The 21479-nt window shown below is 46.1% G+C and overlaps 1 protein-coding gene across 5 annotated transcripts in view; it reads right to left on the bottom strand.

The window, feature by feature from the left end:
- Positions 1-21479, bottom strand: part of ITGA7 (integrin subunit alpha 7) — a 73601-nt gene that overhangs the window by 6048 nt on the left and 46074 nt on the right. For 4 of the 5 annotated variants that reach the window (XM_083355474.1, XM_083355475.1, XM_083355477.1 and 1 more), the window contains 12 exons: positions 20238-20387; positions 19123-19235; positions 18456-18645; positions 17427-17510; positions 17243-17322; positions 15462-15539; positions 8735-8837; positions 6923-7099; positions 5325-5423; positions 2472-2585; positions 1844-1942; positions 1183-1308 (listed from right to left, as the gene is read on the bottom strand). In XM_083355474.1, the coding sequence (XP_083211600.1) occupies positions 1183-1308; positions 1844-1942; positions 2472-2585; positions 5325-5423; positions 6923-7099; positions 8735-8837; positions 15462-15539; positions 17243-17322; positions 17427-17510; positions 18456-18645; positions 19123-19235; positions 20238-20387 (1413 nt within the window). Of the gene's footprint in view, positions 1-419; positions 533-1182; positions 1309-1843; positions 1943-2471; positions 2586-5324; positions 5424-6922; positions 7100-8734; positions 8838-15461; positions 15540-17242; positions 17323-17426; positions 17511-18455; positions 18646-19122; positions 19236-20237; positions 20388-21479 lie in introns of all 5 variants that reach the window. The other variant, XM_083355476.1, reaches the window with a different exon arrangement.

Here is a 21479-nt window from a genome sequence, read left to right as displayed (position 1 = left end):
CCAAGGACTATAATGTTTCTAGGTTTTGCCAACCGATCCTAATGCCCTTCATTATCCACATGTTGTATGACATTCAGTCTTGAATTACATTGTGTTACACGCTGCCACACAACCTGTAAGTTACAATTGTGTGACCTTTAACATTTCTGCATCCCACAGAGCTATAGCACATGCAGACAAGAACTGTAAACCCTCCTATCTGTTAGGCTCTGCCAAGTCCTGCAGGCATGCTTCCATATATGCTTGGGGACACAGACAATGGGATTGCTGTTTGTGAACACATGCACTAGTACTCTTAGGTAGCTTACAGGAACCGCATTCCATTACTTGCTATTTCTGTGTCATCTGTGCTCTCACACACTCCAATGCACATACGGGGGCGGGGGAGGGTCAGTTAGGTAGGTGAGACCAGGCATTACCACTAGGCCTCCATGGCCTGCCTGTCTGCATCAGATGGCTGCATCGCCAGCCGGGCCCGATAATAGTTTGTGGAGTATTTGGAGACCTGGCTGGTCCTCTTGAAGAAGCCACACTGGGAATTGGGAGAAGTAGGAATAGCATTAGCAGGCTTGCTACGCTTCTGCTCCTCAAGATGAAGTCTTCCTTTAAACGCCCATCAGAGTTCAGGGATGCCTTCAAGCAGATAGCGTCTCCCCACCAAGCTCCAAAATGGAGATTCCAGATGCCTATCAACACATGCTTCTTTCCCTAGCAGATACCGTGAATCTTAAGTAGATACAGTGCAATTGTTCTGGAAGGATGTAATCACTGGAACAGTTCAGCTATAAAGAATGGTCTCTAAGGAATGGACTGTTACAGTAGAAATAATCACCATGAAATTGAAGATACTGTTAGATAACAATTACAGTTGTTTCGGGATACAATACAAGTTGGAAACATCAGCTCGCCTGGAGTGCGTAGAAGCACCTAAAATTCATGCATGCATGCATGTATGTTTGTAGATAAAATTTGCCTTGGTGTCAAGGCTGTAGAGCAGGGGTGGGGAAAGATGACCCCTTTACGACCCGTGGAGTTTGACTCCCAGAATTCCTGGGCCAGCACAGCTGGCTCAGGAATTCTGGGAGTCAAACTCCACAGGTCGTAAAGGGGCCATCTTTCCACACCCCTGCTGTAGAGGGATACCATCTCGGCCACCACTGGCTCTTTCTCTGGCCAGCTCACCTTCCACAAGATGGATACTAAGAGACCCAGTACTAAGATTCCAGCTAGTACTGCAATGAGGATAATCCACCAGGGCACCCCTCGTGTCAAGGGCACAACAGGATCCAAGTAGACAGTCACTGGGATCTGGAGAAGAGAAATTGCAGAAAGTGAGAGAGCGGACCTGAAACATGCAAGAGGGAGTACAGGTTACACTGTTGTTAATGAAATAGCCATTACAGTTTTTGCTGTGGTTTTAGACACAAAATCTCCTAGCTCCTTGAAGATTTGGCCATCTTCACTTTTGGCCTCATAGCCCTTTTCTTGTTCTTTCAATGGGCAACACTGACTTGTGAAACCTTCTCCAAATCTGGCACTTAATGATTTTAGCAACATTCCCCCTCCTCCCTCATTCAGGAGGAGGAGGTAGTCCAGGAAGGAAGGAAATTGACATCTTAAACTTTATATGGCTTGGTCCCCCTCCAGATGTATGTTACATCAGCTCCCGTGATCTTCAGTCAGCATACTATGTTACCTCATTAGCTGGAAATTATCAGAATGGAAGTCCCGAGACGTTGGGAGGACAACAGGTTGGGCAAGATGATCCTAAAGAGCTGCATTTTTTTATATTACACAAGGAAAAAACATAAAAGGGAAATGAGTTGTGGTACGGCTACCCCACCTGAGTCGTGGCATCTCTTAGGACCAGGTTGCGAATGGCGGAGCTCACTGAGATGTTGGCGCGAACAATCACTTCCACTGATTTCATATGAGCAAATTCCTAGGAGCCAAAGGAGCAGGGTTCAGCATAGTCAAGAACCACCCAAGTACCCTCCAGGGAAGAGCACAGTCTCTTAGTTATAAGATCATGAAGAATGCAACCTGTGCTCGCTCCCCTGTATCACTTGCGATGTGGTAAGGAGTTCCAAAACCCCCTGGAGTTCAGGACTGCAAGCCACTACGTTGACAAAGCTACAGCAGCTCCCATAAAGATATTGTAGGGAGCGACTGATGATTCCTTTTCTCATCAGTTGATATTGAGCGGGAGAGAAAAAGGCATAGGGAAGCAAACCTACCACCGCTTGGAATTAACTTGCATTAAGTCAGTAAGGACAGCACTGCTTCCTAGCTTTGCTGCTGAGGCTCAATAAAGCTTGGTCACGGATCACCAAAAAAACGTTAACGTATTTTTCTTCAACTCAGGAACAGGACAAACGGATATTAACTGGCTGTAAGGAAATGCCCTTTGGGTCTCTCAATTTACATACGATTCTGTTCTTCTTATATCCAACAGGGGGAGTCATACTAACCTCCAGGAAGGTGCTGTTCCAGAGACGGGCCCAGATGGTGAGCACAGCTGAGCGGTCAAAACTGTAGAGAGGGCATTTATATAGCAGACATCGAGCAGTGCCCAAGACGCAGTCCTGAAGCAGAATAAGAAGAAAAAAAAATCTGATTGAGGATATTAAAGTCAGGAAGGCAAACACTGTCTGACAGTCTCATCTACAGCACCAATATCCTTCTCCCGTTATGGCATAATGGGAGAAGGGCACATCTATAAAGGACACTTCTTTGGAATAGCTTTGCAGTGCTGACCATCGTCCTTTCGTGACTTTCTGACCACAGTCACAATAGTCTGTATAATAGCCCATGATTCACTTGAAGCTAGGGGTGGCCCACCTGTATCCCTTTCATAGCCCTTGGAGCCCCATTTGGCTATGATTTCTGAAACTTGACAGGAGAATTTTCTGTCATTTTAAAAGTAGGTAACAGAGGCAGACGCCAGGTTAAGTTGAAATTAGGCAGATTTAGACACATGCATTCCCATTCTAACTCGTTCTTAGTAATCGTCTTTCCCCCACCCCCAAATTCAGTACTTGGCCACCAGAAGTTGCCCATTTGTGCCTTGAAGCCATTACATTCCTGAATGTTTTTCTCTCCTTTCGTTTCAGAAAAGAATAAGTTTACAGACTTCAGGGATTCCAGTAGTTCCTCTTTGTGTTCCACTAACTAGGATGCAAAGGTATCTTGTTCACCATTTTTAGAGATCTCACCTATGACTCATCCCCAGCCCACCAAGGAGGCAGTTTAAATTTGTCTTCAGCTGTTCTGTTATTCGTGTGTTTCCCTTCCCTAACACACTACCTTCCCACAGGAAGTATCCATAATGCTTTTTTTCCCCACAATATCAATAATTATGTGGTCAAAACAACAACAAAAACCCAGATTTTTTTTCTTTTTATTTTGTAATGTTAACTTTGGGGATAAAAAAATATTTTTTTAAAAAAAACAATGATGTGGTGAAGATCTGCCCAGTTCCTGTTGTCTACCTTAGACTGCTATGGATATGTCCCTTTCCGTCTGGTCACTGGACATTGCCTCCATGACAGTTGTGATTTGAACTGTGTAATGCCTGATTTCCAGATGAATATATATTTCCCTAAGGCCCATCAGCAAAGTGCCCTTCAGGCATTATGCAAAGTCCTTATGTGGACAAGGTCTAAAATTCTTCTGGAGGATCACCTCATTTTAAAATACACGTTTGTTCCTTTTCTGAAACATTGCTGGGCTTCTTTATTTATTAAAGAACTAATTCTCTCTGGAGGCAGCACCAATCTGGAAAAAAATAAAAGCAATTCTGCCTGTCTTGCTGGTTTATGAGATGGAGAAGGAATGTGGGATGAAGCAGAAATGAGCTGCTCCCAATGCACTGGAAAACTGCCTCCTATCTTATCCCACCCTTCCTCCACCTCAGCAATCTGTCAGCCACAGTCTTACTACACATGGTTTTAGTCCTCTTGTAGAAGAACACAAGGTTCATATTCAGAAGTGACAGGTTACTGGCATGGAGCACTTCCACACCACCAAGCTATTGCTCCAGCAACTTCAAAGTTACTAAAACTCTCTATCCTGGGCATCTACTCGAAGTTGCCAAACCTCATCACACCACAAATTAAATAAAAGTTATTGGTGGTTATTATTCTGCTGGTGGATGATGCCAGATGGGAGAAGAAATGAAGTCAAGAAATTCACCAACTGCTGCCCATAAATTATCCTTCATTAAACTTAAGGATCAGACTCGTTGCAATCTTCATTTCTCATGTAGACTGCAGTTTTGATCATTGGGGCAGCACACGTTTTGTCAGAATATTTTTCTGCCAATTCCAGGACTAGAGAAAAACACATGAACTTTGTTTTTTTGAAGCCTGTAGCAGACAATATCTGCTCCAAGTCTTTGACCAGAAAATTTGAGTAATCAGGAGGGAGGCAGGAGTTTGATTTTTGCAATAGCTACAGCTGACATAGTACTCTGTCTGGTGCTCTACACTGGGCTACCCTTGAAGCGTATTCTGAAGCTACCACCCATACAGAATGCTGCACAGACAGTCTGAAGGCTCCTTGGGTGGCACACGTAACACCTCTGTTGCGCAAACTACACTAGTCGCTAGTCTGCTTCCAGGTCCAGTTCAAGATATTGGTTATCAACTTTAAAGCCCTTTATGGCATGGATTCAGGGGTATTTGAGGAGCCATCTCACCCGAATAAGATTAGTCCATCCCACTCCCTCCAGCAGAAGAGACCTAGTTTGGATCCCACCTGCCAAAAAATTTTAGTTGGCAGGGCCCAGGAGAAGAGCCTTTTCTGCTCTTCCCTTTGGAATATTCTTCTGTCCAAGCTGAGATCAGCTCCCATGCCCCTGCCCTTCCATAAGAGCCTTAAAACCTGGCTCTGTTAGCTGGCCAGAGCCCTGACTGGCGCACTCTATGCTGGAGTGGCTGATGGGATAGAGAGAAGAACCCCACCCCTGTCCTCTGGGTTTTTTAGTCTTTATTTATTTTTTCTTCATTTTTAATTGTTTTATCTTTTTATTATGCTGTAAGCTGTCTAGAGTCACTGTAAAAGTGAGATCAGCTGTATTTATATTTTTTTTAAAAAAAAATAAATCCCATGATTTGTCTTGTAAGTACAGCTTCTGGAGGCTCTTTTTCAGAAAGTCACAGTTTTGTCGTCTTTAGCAGATTTCCTGCACTTTTGCCGCTACTTCCCAGTGACGGCCGGGGAGACACCAAATATCATGCAGAGCAGCTGATTAACTACTTTCAGGACATTTTTCACATGGTGTTGAATACACGTGGTCCTGACAAACAGCGAGCTTCGCTTACTAAGGTAGCATTTTTTCGTCCTTTCCAATAAGTCAGTGATGGGCTGGACATTTCTGTCTGCTCGGTCTCACGTTTCTTCCTTCCTTGAGGAGGTGGTTCCTGGAAAATAACAATACTGGATGAGGGCCACTGCAAATATTTGCTAGAAAAAGAAAAAGAATATGAAGACAACTGGTTTGCAAAAATTAGCCCCCAAAACAAAAAACCAACAATAATCAGTTCCTGGATTGGCTTTTTTTTTCTTCCCTCCTCCTTTCCCTCTTCCATTTTCTTTTGGTCATGTCTTTTTCAGTTTGTCAACCCATCATTTTTATTGCTGGTACATAAGCTGTTTTGAAAAGGGACGCGGTGGCTCAGTGGGTTAGGACACTGAGCTTGTCAATCAGAAGATCGGCAGTTTGGCGGGTCAAATCCTGAGTGCCGCGTAACAGAGTGAGCGCCTGTTACTCGTCCCAGCTTCTGCTAACCTAGCAGTTCGAAAGCACGTAAAAATGCAAGTAGAAAAATAGGGACCACTTTGGTGGGAAGGTAACAGCGTTCCGTGCACCTTTGGCGTCTAGTCATGCCGGCCACATGACCACGGAGATGTCCTCGGACAAAGACTGGCTCTTTGGCTTTGAAACGGAGATGAGCACCGGCCCCTAGAGTCGGAAACAACTAGCACGCATGTGCGGGGGAACCTTTACCTTTACCTTTAAGCTGTTTTGAGAGGTTCAGAAGCAGAAAGTGATATAATGGTTCTTGAAAGAAACAAATAAGCAGATCAATAAATATGTATTAATGTTTTTAAAGGATCTTACAGTTATTTCTCCATTAGTGATTTATAGCTTCTGCCATCATCCAACCATTGTTGTGCTAATATTACAGTACAGCCACTACTTAACAAGATCTATCATTAAACATTCAAACATACAAAGACCTCAGAAAGGTGATTTACGCCCATATTGCCACTTCCTTCCCCATCACATGATATCATTTTGGGTCCTTGGCAACTGGCTCATATACACAACTGGTTGCCAAATGCTCCACAATCATGTGATCACCATTTACAATCTTTTCTGCCAGCTTCCCCAGAAAGTCAACGGGGAAGCTGGTTGGAAAGGGTGCAAGCAGATGGGATAGAGGGGATCTGAAATTCTTCCATGGGCTGCAGGAATGGAGATGGATCTAGCTTTTCCAAAAGAAAACCATGCAGAATTCTAACTCTGGGAGAACATGAACATGAAACGGACCGTCCTTTTGAAAACAGTGTACAACTGAGATATATTTAAGTTTTTAGATAATGAATTTATCCAACTGAGTTACAACAATAATTTTGGAACCATGAATATTCCCACAAAAATGACATTTCCCTTTTACAGATATACGTCCTGAATGTGAAGCATCTGTAGTAGGGAGAGCAAATATATTCGCAAAAAGAAACAGCCAATATTTGAAAGGGGGAAATCATAAATTCCTTTTAAGGGGTGTTTTCTATATTATATAAACAGTGGAACTTGGCACCCCTAAATATATCTGCCCTTAAAAGTAGGAGAAGGAACTCCACTGTTCTCACAAGCCAATGTATCCCATTGCTATATAGTATCCATGGTACTTACCAGAGCCAGGCCCAGGGGGTTGGGATTAGGGGTGCAAATTGAACGTTGTTGGGAATGGCTCAATAACTCCATCTTAAGAGGATAAAGAAGCCATTTTCCATTTGAAATTTCATAGGGCCACATGAGATAGAGGAAGGCAGAGCCCAGGGTGCTCAAGGATTGGCCTCTGTTGGAGACCTAATAATGGCAAAGAAAGAGATAAGCAACTCAGGAGATCATATTTACACAGTCAATCACATCTCCCTAATTCAGTATTTCTAGCGGAGCCTTTTAAAGTGAAAATACAAAATAGAAATCATAAAAAAAGAACCCTGCCTTTTAAAAAGCCATTTTTAACAATCTTGAAGGATACATAATCCAAGAATTAATAAAATAAGAGTTATTTGGGTTCCCTCAAAGAATACGGGGAAGAATTCTCAACTTATTTTTTCCTTAGAAGCAAATCAATAATATATAGTAAAAATTGGATATCATCAAAGAATTCTAGCTCGCAGTTGTGTATTTTTTTTCTATAGGAAATAATGAAATCTAGTAGATATGCTAAACATGATAACAAAGCAAAATACTTATCTAATTTATCTTTTAACAAATATTTAAATATGTCTAAAAGAAAGAAAGAAAGAAAGAAAGGAAGGAAGGAAGGAAGGAAGGAAGGAAGGAAGGAAGGAAGGAAGGAAGGAAGGAACTTTCTTCACCTTTTCTCAAGTTGTGATTCAATTTTTACATTTAGTTCCTGTCATAGCAAATCATATTGCCCAGTCTTGCCTCTCCATCAGTACAGAACTGATATAAAAGCTAAGCGCTGACAGATTTCATTAAGCTAACATTTAGAAGAAATGGAGGATACAGATATTCTTCCATTAATACATAATCACATTTCCCCACAGCTCAGGCAAAATATATCCAGTGTTCTTCATAGAGTGAAAATTTCCAGACATTGGAGACCTAATTTAACAAATACTGCTGTTTTAATCCTTAACTCTCTTTGAAGAAGCCCATAGTGTATGTACCAAAGTTCCTTTAAAATTATATCTCTAGCATAAAAACAGCATGAGTCCATTTTTAATACATTCTCAGAGAGTTCCAATACATTCAAAAGAGATTCTTTCCCTTGAAACTAACCAAGTTTTTAAGTTAAAATATAATGACAGTACTATTTTTTAAAACCTGGAGCCATTGATTAGGATAGCAGTCCCCAACATTTCCCGCTCTGTGGACCAGCGGCACGGATGGTAGTGAGGGAGAGGGAATGGTTTCATGTGCACAAATGCAGCTTTGCACATTCACATGCTCAGCCACTGCTTGTGCGGCCCGGTTCCCAACAGTGCCAGGCCATGGACTGGGGGTGGGAGACTCCTGGATAGTATTTTTTATTTTATTAGATTTTTATCCCACCTCTATTATTTTATTAGTAGCTCAAGGCAGTAAACAAACCTAATACTCCTTCCTCCTCCTATTTTCCCCACAACAAACCTGTAAGGTGGGTTGGGCTGGGAGAGCGTGATTGGCCCAAAATCACCAACTGGCTTCCATGGCTAAGGTGGGACTAGAACACCTCTCCCAGTTTCTAGCCTGATGCCTTAACCACTAGACCAAACTAGCTGAAGTATAGGAGATCATTATTTTAAATATCATCAACATTTATTTTTGAATACCATTTTTTTTAAAATTAACCTGTAACTCTTACAATCCTTATTACTGACCAGAGGGGACAAGGCTGCCTCATCCTGCTCCAGACATAACAGATGACTACAATGCAAAGGTGTAATCATGAATCTACAACTCTGCTCTGAAAGTATCAGGATCACTCACCATCACAGTGAAGCTCACCGGGCTGCCCACATCGCTTTCCTTCTTCATGGCGCTTTCGCCCCGGACCACCCCACTGAAGAAGAGTTGCTTGGGTTCTGGCAGTCTGCAGAGATGGATAAAAGTCTCAAGGGACGGAGAGCTAGAAAGTCATCTATCTACATTCCACAGATAGTTCTAGGTCAGTGATGACATATGTGTCATAGACGGCACACCATGCCATTTTTGGTGACATGCCAGGCCTTTGGACTCTATAGAAGTTGCAGGAGAAAGCCTAGTCTCACGAGGCCTCTGAGAGTGTATGTATGTGAGAATGGGGTTTTCCCGCTTTTTTCTGAGGCTGCAAGGCCTTTGGACCCTATAGAAGTTGCAGGAGAAAGCCTAGTCTCATGAGGCCTCTGAGAGTGTATGTATGTGAGAATGGGGTTTTCCCGCTCTTTGCTGAGGCTGCAAGGCCTTTGGACTCTATAGAAGTTGCAGGAGAAAGCCTAGTCTCACGAGGCCTCTGAGAGTGTATGTGCAATATATTCAAAACATAATGACAGCTGTCATAGGCCGCTTTTACGCGGCCGCACTGACAGCTGTCAAAAAAAGGCAACGCACGCGCAGTCGCTCCTGCGGCCTACTAGTACACGCGGCCGTTTGACAGCTGTCAAACGCCACGCATGCGCGTTGCGACCCGAACTGTCAAAACCGCGGCTATCCCTCAGCGGCAGCCGCGAGCTGTCAGAATTGGCGCATGCGCTGTAACGGCGGCTAGCTGTCAAAACGCCGGCCGCCCGCCAAAACCAGCTGACGGGATTCCCTCCCTGTTTAAACACGTTGCGCTGTCGCTGGGGAGATTCTGCACCGACAGCTGACCGATTGGCCCCCTGTCCTTGGCGGGAAGAATACACCCAGCTGATTTGCTGCCCCGTTTGGCAGCTGCCTATATAAGGCATGTTTCTCCTTGTTCTGTTGTCCGGGCTGACTAAATAAATCAGTTAAACGAAGATGCGTCTCCCTCGTCCTTCCTGCCGCTAAACCACCTGGCGACGAAGGTGGGATCCCGGTACTAGCTGAAGTCACGGCCCTGGAAGTCGCTGTCCGGTCAATCGCTGAAGTCACTAGCTAAGTCACCGACCGGACAAGCCAACCATCCGGGCGCCCTAAGTACCGCGGACCCAGAATGGCAAACCTAGGACACGTGAGGGAGTTCGACGTCCGGCACCCCGAAGTATGGGAGTCGCATTGGGGCCAGGTCGAGGGGTACCTCCTCGTAAACAAAATCACGGAGGACCGCCACAAGGCCGCCGCGCTCCTGTGCCTCAGCGGGCCGGCAGTTTATGACATCGCTGTCGGCCTCTGCAGCCCGGACCCAGTCGCCACTATACCGTATGCCGAGCTCACAGACCGCCTCAGCAAACATTTTATGCCAAGGCGGTCGGAGCTGTATTGGCGACTCTACTTTGCCCGACGGAAGCAGCAACCAGGTGAAACCTCCACCGCTTTCATTGCGGCTGTCAGGCACGCCACCCGCAAGTGCCATTTCCCCGACCTGGAGGACCGAATTCGCGATCAGGTCATCGCCGGTCTCCAAAACGTGCGTCTGCAGAGGAAGCTCGTGGCAAGGCCCACAATGGACCTCGCAGAGCTCACTCTAGAAATAATGGCGTATGAGGACAGCCATCGCGACGAGACAGAGGCGTTCAGCGAAAACTCGGGCACCTCCGTCCATCAAGCCCGGGAGCTTGACCAAGGACCCCCGGAGCCTAACTCCGGGGTCGATGCAATCCTCTCCCGTTTCAACCGGATGGTCGCCGGCCGGGAGAGGAACCGCAACCAAGACCGACAGACAGCCCCCAACACGAAGAAAACGCCGACCAATGCCAGGGCGAAGTGTGCAAGCTGCGGCGGAAGCCATGCCAGAGCTACCTGCAGATTTAGGAACGCGAAGTGCCACGGCTGTGGCAAGACCGGCCACATCCGATCAGCTTGTCGCAGCCTAAACCGGGAGACCCTCCACGACCTTGATAAGATCCCCGCAGGTAGGACCGCCCCTCCCCGCCCTCCCACGGGGGTTGTAGGGTCCGTATGCTCCCTAACAAAAGCTCCCGCTAACAACATCCCCAGAGCCAAAGTAAGAGCGTGGGTCAAAATTCAGGGAATCCCCTGTGAAATGGAGGTTGACTCAGGATCCTCCGTTTCCATCCTGTCAGGGGACACTCTCCAGAGAATAGCCAACAAAACAAATCACCGCATCCCCATTCAACCCTCCAGGGTCATGCTGGCAGATTTTCAAGGGGCGCAGATAGATTTAAAGGGACAGGCCGTTCTGAAGGTCGAATTTAAAAAATTCTCAGGCCACTTAGCCCAGATAACCAAACAACCAAGGACTAGCTTAATCGGGTTAGACTGGTTCGAGGCATTAGGCATTCGCCTCGAAGGGACAAACCGTATCCACACCAATTCTTTAGAAAATATCTGCAAAAAATTTGCGGATGTGTTTGACGGCTCACTTGGCAAATACAATGGCCCCCCTATCGACCTCAAGTTCAAACCGGAGGTAGGACCAATTAGAATTAAAGCCAGGAAAGTTCCTTTCACCCTAAAACAAAAAATAGACAAGGAACTAGACCGCTTGCTCAAATTAGGAGTCCTAGAACCCACTGACAGCGGAACTTGGGAAACCCCCATCGTGACACCTGTCAAACCCAACGGGGAAGTGAGAATATGCGCGGACTATAAAGCGACCCTCAACCGCGCACTCAATCCCCATGCATACCCAGTCCCATCAGTAAGAGATGTTCTTTCGGAAATAGGGTCCGGCTCCATTTTTGCCAAATTAGACCTGGCACATGCTTTCCTGCAACTCCCTGTAACCGGGGAAACTGCAGAAGCCCAAACCATAGTGACACACAGGGGGGCGTTCAAAGTAAACCGCCTCCAATTTGGCATCTCTGTGGCACCTGGAATATTCCAGGAAGTCATGGAACGAACTCTCAAAGGCATCCCCGGAGTCTGCCCGTACTTTGATGACGTACTCATCGCGGGCGACTCCACCCACTCACTAGCAACCAGGCTGCACGAAGTCCTCACAAGGTTCTGTGCAGCTGGACTAAAACTAAAACGTGAGAAATGCTCAATAGGAGTACCCTCCGCAGACTTCCTGGGATACAGAATAGACGGCAAAGGCATTCACCCCACCAATGCAAAAATACAAGCAATCCAGGCCGCACCCCCCCAAAAAAATAAAATGGAGCACCAGGCATTCCTAGGGCTCCTAAACTTTTACCACTCATTTTTGCCCGGAAAAGCCACAATAGCGGAACCACTCCATAGACTCCTAGACAAAGGAGCCCCCTGGCAGTGGACCTCACTTCATAACGACAGTTTCAAACAGCTAAAACAATTACTCTCCAGCGATACAACCATATTGCATTACAACGAGACCAAACCACTATGCATCGCCTGCGATGCTTCACCTTATGGCATCGGGGCAGTCCTCAGCCACTCCCTCAACGATGGCACACAAGCCCCAATCGCATACTACTCTAGGACACTTTCCAAAACCGAGCGCAACTATGCGCAAATAGATAAGGAAGCCCTGGCTATAGTAGCTGGAATTAAGAAATTCCATGATTACCTCTATGGCAGACCGTTTACAATCTATACAGATCACAAACCTCTCCTGGGCATATTCACATGGGACCGCCAAACCCCGCAAATTCTATCCCCGCGAATGCTTCGCTGGACCACATTCCTATCTGCTTACTCTTACCAACTAATCTACAAGCCAGGAAAGGAAATGTCCCATGCTGACGGCCTCAGCAGGCTCCCATTACCTCAAATAGACCCAGACCCAGCCCCAGCCAGCCAAGTCCTGGCCATACTCTTGTAACAGCAAAAGACATCGCACACGCCACAAGCAGGGACCCCACCCTCAGCAGGGTACTCTCATGGGTCACGGCAGGATGGCAATCATCCTGCCCCTGCCCCCCCATCCAACCATATTTTGCGAAACGCCACGAGCTTTCCACACACTTAGGCTGCATCCTCTGGGGATGCAGAGTAATAGTCCCTTCATGCCACAGGACCAAGGTTCTCCAAACACTACATGAAGGGCACCCTGGCATCTCAAGAATGAAGGCCCTGGCACGCAGTTATGTCTGGTGGCCATCCTTAGACAAGGACATCGAGCAGCATGTAGCCGGCTGCTATCTCTGCCAGCAGACCAGACCCGCCCCACCACACGCCCCAGTTCACAAATGGGAAATCACTTCCAATCCTTGGTCCCGCATCCACCTCGATTATGCAGGACCATTCCAGGGACAAACCTTTTTAATCATTGTAGATAGTTACTCTAAATGGCTGGAGGTTCTCCCGGTTTCAAGCACCACCTCAGAGGCCACCATTCAAGCATTAAGGGGAGTCTTTGCAACCCACGGTCTTCCAGATGTAATAATTACTGACAACGGACCTCAATTTACCTCCCGTGACTTCCAGATCTTCACGAGGAGGAACTGTATTAGACACGCAACATCGGCCCCATTCCACCCGTCCAGTAATGGCCTCGCAGAGGTCATGGTGAAGACCACCAAGGACTCTCTGCGCAGAATGATCGTCGGAAACTGGCACCGTCGACTCGCCCGCTTCCTCCTCGCGCACCACACCCCCCCCCCCGTGTCCACCACCGGGAAATCTCCGGCAGAACTAAGATGGGGTCGCCGGCTGGTTACTCGACTTGACAGACTGCACCCAGACAGGCCAGCGGCCGAAAAAACCAACAATCTGCCACACAAAACATTCACTCTGGGACAAAATGTCTGGGCCCGAAGTTATGGGGGAAGGGATAAATGGACCCAGGGGGTGGTTCTCGATCAAACCGGCCCCCTGTCATACACCATTAACGTGGGCGGGGGACTCACACTTAGGAGACATGCAGACCAGCTTCGCCCCCGGTCACCCCCCAACACCACCACGCTAGAAGCGGCGGCAGAAAATTCTGAACCCCCAGCACCATATACCCGGAAGATATCCCTTGTCATGCAGACCCGCCGCCCATCCCCCCCGTGGAAGCCCCCGCAACCATAGAAGAACCTGCACCTCGCAGATCCACGCGGCAGAAGAGGCCACCAGCATACTTGGCGGATTTCGAATGGGCCGGAAGTTCGCCAACCAGTTCCAACACCAGTTAAAAGTTACTTCGAGTTATGCGTTCAGTTCAAGGGGGGGGAAAGGGGTGCAATATATTCAAAACATAATGACAGCTGTCATAGGCCGCTTTTACGTGGCCGCACTGACAGCTGTCAAAAAAAGGCAACGCACGCGCAGTCGCTCCTGCGGCCTACTAGTACACGCGGCCGTTTGACAGCTGTCAAACGCCGCGCATGCGCGTTGCGACCCGAACTGTCAAAACCGCGGCTAGCCCTCAGCAGCAGCCGCGAGCTGTCAGAATTGGCACATGCGCTGTAACGGCGGCTAGCTGTCAAAACGCCGGCCGCCCGCCAAAACCAGCTGACGGGATTCCCTCCCTGTTTAAACACGTTGCGCTGTCGCTGGGGAGATTCTGCACCGACAGCTGACCGATTGGCCCCCTGTCCTTGGTGGGAAGAATACACCCAGCTGATTTGCTGCCCCGTTTGGCAGCTGCCTATATAAGGCATGTTTCTCCTTGTTCTGTTGTCCGGGCTGACTAAATAAATCAGTTAAACGAAGACGCGTCTCCCTCGTCCTTCCTGCCGCTAAACCAGTATGTATGTGAGAATGGGGTTTTCCCGCTCTTTGCTGAGGCTGCAAGGCCTTTGGACCCTATAGAAGTTGCAGGAGAAAGCCTAGTCTCACGAGGCCTCTGAGAGTGTATGTATGTGAGAATGGGGTTTTCCCGCTCTTTGCTGAGGCTGCAAGGCCTTTGGACTCTATAGAAGTTGCAGGAGAAAGCCTAGTCTCACGAGGCCTCTGAGAGTGTATGTATGTGAGAATGGGGTTTTCCCGCTCTTTGCTGAGGCTGCAAGGCCTTTGGACCCTATAGAAGTTGCAGGAGAAAGCCTAGTCTCACGAGGCCTCTGAGAGTGTATGTATGTGAGAATGGGGTTTTCCCGCTCTTTGCTGAGGCTGCAAGGCCTTTGGATCCTATAGAATTTGCAGGAGAAAGCCTAGTCTCACGAGGCCTCTGAGAGTGTATGTATGTGAGAATGGGGTTTTCCCGCTCTTTGCTGAGGCTGCAAGGCCTTTGGACTCTATAGAGGTTGCAGGAGAAAGCCTAGTCTCACGAGGCCTCTGAGAGTTTATGTATGTGAGAATGGGGTTTTCCCACTCTTTTCTGAGGCTGCAAGGCCTTTGGACTCTATAGAGGTTGCAGGAGAAAGCCTAGTCTCACGAGGCCTCTGAGAGTGTATGTATGTGAGAATGGGGTTTTCCCGCTCTTTGCTGAGGCTGCAAGGCCTTTGGATCCTATAGAATTTGCAGGAGAAAGCCTAGTCTCGAATTCTGGTTTTGTGCCGGGGTGAGACATGCCAGCAGAGTCAAGGTAGACATTTTGTGAATTTTCAACATTCAGAAAATGTTAAGTATCAAGAATTTTCGACCATCGCAGTCCCAGGCTGTTTGGCTGAATGAAAACAGTAGTTTCTTTCAGTCATTTTCAACAGCGGTGTGAATAGAACCTTGGCTATCAGCGTATTTTAACCTGAGGTGGGTGAGGGGAGGGGAGGCCTTAGGGCAAAACAAATGCTTCCCAAGTTGTTTCTACCCAGTAATTGAGAGAGGGAGCTCCATGATCACTCGGGCTCGAGCTGCCACGGGGGCCAACCCAGGCTGTTCGGAGATCCTGTGAGGAAGGAAATACAGGCATTCAGCAGGGTAAAGACTGGGTGCATTTTATTCGTATTTATTAGTTATTGAGTTCATATCCTATCTCTCCTGAGCGGGCGTGGCGTTCCAATTTCTGCCACTCATATTCAACTTGTTCCCTGACACGCATGCAAACTTGATTTGAAGAAGCTCTGCTCTCCTAAATATAGGAAAGTGCAAGTAAATCTGAGCTTTGGCCTAGGGATATTTGGATCTTAGTCCCCTTAGCGTAATTAGTGTAGGGAATGGGGACATCCACAGAGGAGTCAAAAGGAGGGTGACTACAACCACTACAATTAAAGCCCCATTCCTTTTTACATGCAGTGCACTTAAAGAAAGGGTCAGAGTTTTATTTGATCACATGGCCATGATACAGAGTGTCAGAGAGATGTCCTTGAAACAGGGAAGTATTGTTACATAAGCAAAAAGCACCGAAACATTCCTTAAATCCCGGAAAAATAACCAGTGGTGGGATTCAAATAGGCGAACAACCGGTTCTATGTGTGGATGCCGCTTTCGGAAGTCCATTCTGGGCCTGGGCAACCAAAAATTAGCCACCGGTTCTGCTGAAGTGGTGCGAACCGGCTGAATCCCACCAGTGGAAATTAAATATATTTTGAAAGAGATTCAGGCAAGCTCTTCCTTGATTCCCTGGGATGTAAGAGAGAAGGGAGGAAAAGCACAACTGGGCTTGCCGGATTCTGTAACTGTAGCCTAGCTCAACACAGGTAGTACAGGAGTTAGGACGGCAATTTGGATAACAGTTAGCAATGATGATCCCACCATTTCCTGTTGCCATTGTTAAGGATAATAATAATAATAATAATAAAGTTGGAAGGGTCTGGGAGGTCATCTAGTCCAACTCCCTGCTCAGGCAAGAAACCCTATACCATTTCGGACAAATGGCTGTCCAGTCTCTTCTTAAAAACTTCCAGTGTTGGAGCATTCACAGCTTCTGGAGGCAGGTTGTTCCACTGGTTAATTGATGGATCATGGTCCAGTAAGTGAGGACCTCCTTGCAACTTCCTGCCTGCTTCCAACAAGCAAAGTTAACGGGAAGCCGGCAAATTGTTGCAAATCGCAGGTGGCTCACAAGCAGGCTGGCAGGCAGGTAAGCGATACTGACAGGTTGAAAAAGTGCACTAATGGCCACTGAGGCATGGGAAAGGTGCTAGAGTGCAAGGGATTTACAGAGCAACTTGTGACTTTCCCTGCCAGCATCCGCACTCATTTGACTTATGGGAAGCCAGCAGGGAAGATCGCAACCGTTAACCATGTGATACAGGACCCTGCAACCGTTGTTAAGTGCAAGCCGGTTGCCAAGTGCCCAGTCGCAATCACGTGTACACAGGGTTGATGGGATAGCCAGAACAAAAAGGAACAGTCGTTAAGTCCCGCTCATTCAGCGCCATTGTACCTTCAAAGAGGAATGAGTGGTCATTAACCAAGGACTACCTTCAAAGTATTGCTTCAGCTTTCCTGTGGATTTAGTTTTCTGATGTGGCCTACCTCGTGGGGATGACACATGGTTACCATCATATTTTTTTTATTCCTCCCCCAGGGACACCTCTCTCCCTGGGGATGAGGTTTGCAAAGCTAGCAGAAATGCTCAAGGAAAATGTTTTACTTTAATCCAGCAATAAAAGATCGGTTCTTGTGAGGAAGAAAGGAATTGCTTACGTAGTCAGTTCTAGGTTTATTTCCAGTTCTGTGGTCTCCAAGGTAATGCCTGAAGTACTCAGAACAAGGTAGAACCAAAACTGGAGGCAGAAAGAGGAAAAAAAACAAGGTTGGAAGTAAATGTTATAGAGAAGCAAGGCAAATTCCGTTTGCAGGGAGAGTAACCAAGTAGAACTGCCTTCACCTGTGTGCCACGTTTCATGGGGTTGCCAAGTTCACATTCCACATACGTAGCATTTTGGTTAGACACACAGGTTGGGATCTTCTCCTGTGAAAAAGCAGGAAAGGTTCAACTACAACCAGTCTTTGCATATTTGAACACTTACGTATCTTACTCTTCAACAATCTGGCACTTGAAGAAATTGAGAAAAATAGAGCCAAGATCTGACCCAACAGAATGTTAGGAACTTGTGTAGCCTGTCTTATTTTTTTCTTGTCTGAGAGTGTGCATTCATCTGAGAGACAAAGTACCGAGAATTTCACAACACATTATCTACCTTCCTTCAGACAATGTTAATAGCTAAAAACACATTTAAATATGCTGAATCTGTACCTGAATGAATACATACAGCCCTGAAAGTGCTTCTACCCCCAGAAGAAAAAACAGTGGCACTTCTGTGACATTATCATCAGAATGGCACCATTGTTCAAAATCACTCTTTGCCGGTGCTTTTTTAAAGAATGCAAGTACAATCCCTACTTCATCCACTCTCCTCTAAAGCTGAGAATGCTCCAATGCAACTCTCATTGGCCCTCTCACCCTCATAACTTCTGGGTTTTATAATTGTGCAACTCTCTGTGGGTCTCTGTTATCCTGGTACAACGCTCCCCTGATGCCAGAAGCATTCCCCCTTTGCGTCTGCAGCTTAACAATAGTATCTTTAGTCATAGCCCACAGAGCTGCACATTCCATCTCTGTGCCGTAACTGTTAGCCCCAGAATGCCAGCCCAGCTGGAATCCTTCTTCAAATCCCACCTACAGCACCACTAATTCCAAAACCCAGATGTTGTACAGTGTTTAACAATCTGTTTCGTTGTCTCGTGTGCAGTCCCTTGAGAACCAATCCTTTAAACTTCACTCAGCTTTCCTCTTCAGGTGACCCTGCCAACATCTCTCCAACATCATCAGGCTTCTGGTAATCAGTCCTACAGACTGGCCCTTCCCTTGGCTCTGCCTATGGGCTACACCATGCAGTGTTTTCCCAAAAGGTACCGTTGCATTGTAGGGCCGCAGACTAGCGTAAGTCAAAGTAGGGGGCAGTGAGATAAGCAGCATGGCTTCATGGGCGTCATCACCATCCCGCTGTGGCTCGGCAGCAACGGAAGGAAAGTTGGTGATAGAGATTCCAAGGGCGATGCCTTTCTGATCACTCATAGAGAATACGTCCAAGCCATCATCACCTCTGGAGGAAAGAAACAAAGGCGATAATTGAAATAGCGATCTAACATAATTATGGCAAGTGAGGAAAGTCAAAATGGAAATTTCTAATCGGATTAGCTCCTATTAACCTAAGCCAACCTCAGCCAGGGCTCTGGGTGGATGAAAACTGTGGGCCTGTTGTTGCAGTTCATCTTAAAACTCCTGATATTCTTTCCTCAAATGGTCTTTGACCGTTCATCCCTAATCTAAATTAAGGGCAATACCTCCAAAAATTCATGTTTCTTGATTTTCTGATAACACTGATGTTTGTAGTATCCTACAACCCATTCAGACATGCTAAAAAGCTGAAACTGCAAAACCACCTTGGAAATGGAGATTCATTTGTATTCTTCTTCTTTGGTACATCAGCTACAGGGATAGTTCTACTCTACATCCTAGAATAATCTTGGGATATAAAATCACTGTTACCATCAAATGGGAATTTGGATTTTGTTCATACCTGGGTAGAGGTTGGAATACAGCAACATCAACACGAGAGTGGAACTTGTATTTCAGCTGCAGGTTGCTTTGGCAGATTTTATCCTCCCCACAGCCTTGCTTGAGGAAATTGACCTGCAAGAACACAGGGCTTCAAAGTCAAAAGCCACAGCTAAAAGGGGAAGTCACTCCAGAGGAATTCTGCTAGGTTTGACAAAGAATTGGGTTCAAGCCCCAGACTGACTCAGAGCATAGTGAGTGGACATGGCTGCTTCTTTGTTCTCCTAAGAAATGTGATTTGTTAGCTATATGCTACAGAGGATCCTGGCATCTTCTGATTGCAAACTTATTGGGCCTCCCCATCAAACTGCAAATATTGGCCCCAAAAGTAACATGCGTAATTGAATCATGAGTCATGCAAACAGGAAAACTGGCAATTGTTATTGATACAAAGGAGGCTGCCATAATAAGGGAATAGACGATGCAATTATTGTAGATTATCTCCTTAGGAAGAGGTGGTAAAATTTATCAAGCTGTGACTAACTGACTTTTTGTTATTCTTTAAACACAGCAACATCCAACTAAGCTGTAATATAATACATATAAAAATAGCAAAAGGCGCATTGAACGGCAAGAGAAACTCTTGTCATTAAACAGGCTTGAATCATCGCCTTTCCCCCAGAAACCCTAGGGCACCTGTAATATAATGCATAATTAATTGAAACACATAATTTGTGTTTAAATGTTCCCACAGTTTGCCCGAGGCAAAGGTGGGGCGGGGAGGAATGTTGCAATTTCATGCTATTTTTTTTTTTAAAAAAACCCTCAGTCGCTTATGACATTACTAGCCACTTCGCTGTGCTTTGTGAAGTGCTATACATTGCACACTGCTTTGGAAGAATGTGGCACTCAGATAAATCCATAATTCTATATTCAAAAAGAACAACCAGGACCAGCCATAGATTTTTCTTATTTGACTCCTTATCTTCAGCTGTTTGTCCAACCTCCTAACCCAGGGATTCCGAAACAGTAATAACAATGATTAATAGAGCCCATTTTCTCTCCTAGTTAACCTTTGAACAAGAGGGGGGGAAAACCGTCTCCTTCACATAACCTTGTCCTCGGATGCTTGCCTACCTCAATCCTCTGAGAGTTATGTGGCACAGCATTCAAAACAGGGGAGAGGGGCCCCAGAGTGGTCCCCGGGATCTGACGTCTGCTGCGGCTGTGCTTGATGTTGTAGGTCATCATCACAGCAATGGGATGCAGCTTGTCCCGGACTTGCTCCTATAATAACGACAACCACAACATGCGTTGCTTCCCTAAAACAATTTTGGAATACAATTCTCAAAATGTTTACCATAGTGTAGTCAAAAGCCCAAAATGATTTTGAACTGGTTGAGTCTGGAAATGGGAGTCCTTCTGAGGGCTCCGAAATAACATTCAGAACAGATTCTTCTTTTTGTTTTCAGAGCTGGGCTTCTGGAACATTTGGAATGGCCTATTCCAGGAGGAATGGTCTGCTTCCGCCTGGGAATATTTCACGACAAATTTTGCATACCTTAAACTTCTCCCCTTGCTCCTTAGTTCCTGTGAGTGCCATGGTGACAAGAGGCCACAGCTGTGAGTTCATAGCCAATATTTCAGGCAGGACGTGGTGGTTAATAACAGGCCATTAGAAATGTTAGGGTAGAAAAGCTTAACTGGATGGGGAAATGGTAGGAATCAATGCAATATAGTAAAACCTAAATGCAGATGGGTCTGATAGGTTAATTTGTTGTTGAGATGCTAAAAACTGGGCCAAGTATTTGTAAATTAGTCATTGCCTCGGACTTCTTAGACATGACATGGGAAGATCTGAATAAAACAGCTTCCTAGTGAAGGTATTTTAACAGGAATTAAATAAATGAAAAGTCTTGAAACAGAGGCTGGGTCCCAGAGGCTGGGACAAAGGACTCTCACTGTCCACCCCCACCCTCTAATTTGCTTCGGGGGCTTGAGAGATCTACGGAGAAAGAGGAGATACCATTGTGTAAGTAGAGATTCACTGACACAACCCTGGATGCAGGCCATATTTTATCAATGGAAATTAAAAATTCAAAAAGGAGCCTGAAATAAACCAAGCCTTCCCTCCCACCTACAGAATAGCCCAGCATAGAAAATCCTCTGTTGTTAGAACAAAGTTCTTGTTCACTCAAAGAATTTTATGACTATTATTATCGAAAATCTACCGCAAGCACCCTGACTTACTTGGCTTTTTTTTTTTTCAAATTCAGCTTGTGGTGATTACAGAGAAGCTTCAAATACAGGGTGACGAGACACATCCATCTTCCATCTTTTTTATTCTCTCAAGTTGCTCCATCAACCACAAAAAGCAAA

This window comes from Vipera ursinii (genome assembly GCF_947247035.1).
Source record: "Vipera ursinii genome assembly, chromosome: 2".
Lineage (NCBI taxonomy): Eukaryota > Metazoa > Chordata > Lepidosauria > Squamata > Viperidae > Vipera > Vipera ursinii.
The sequence above is the reverse complement of the archived record's forward strand: the minus strand, read 5'-3'. Positions and strand labels throughout refer to the sequence as shown.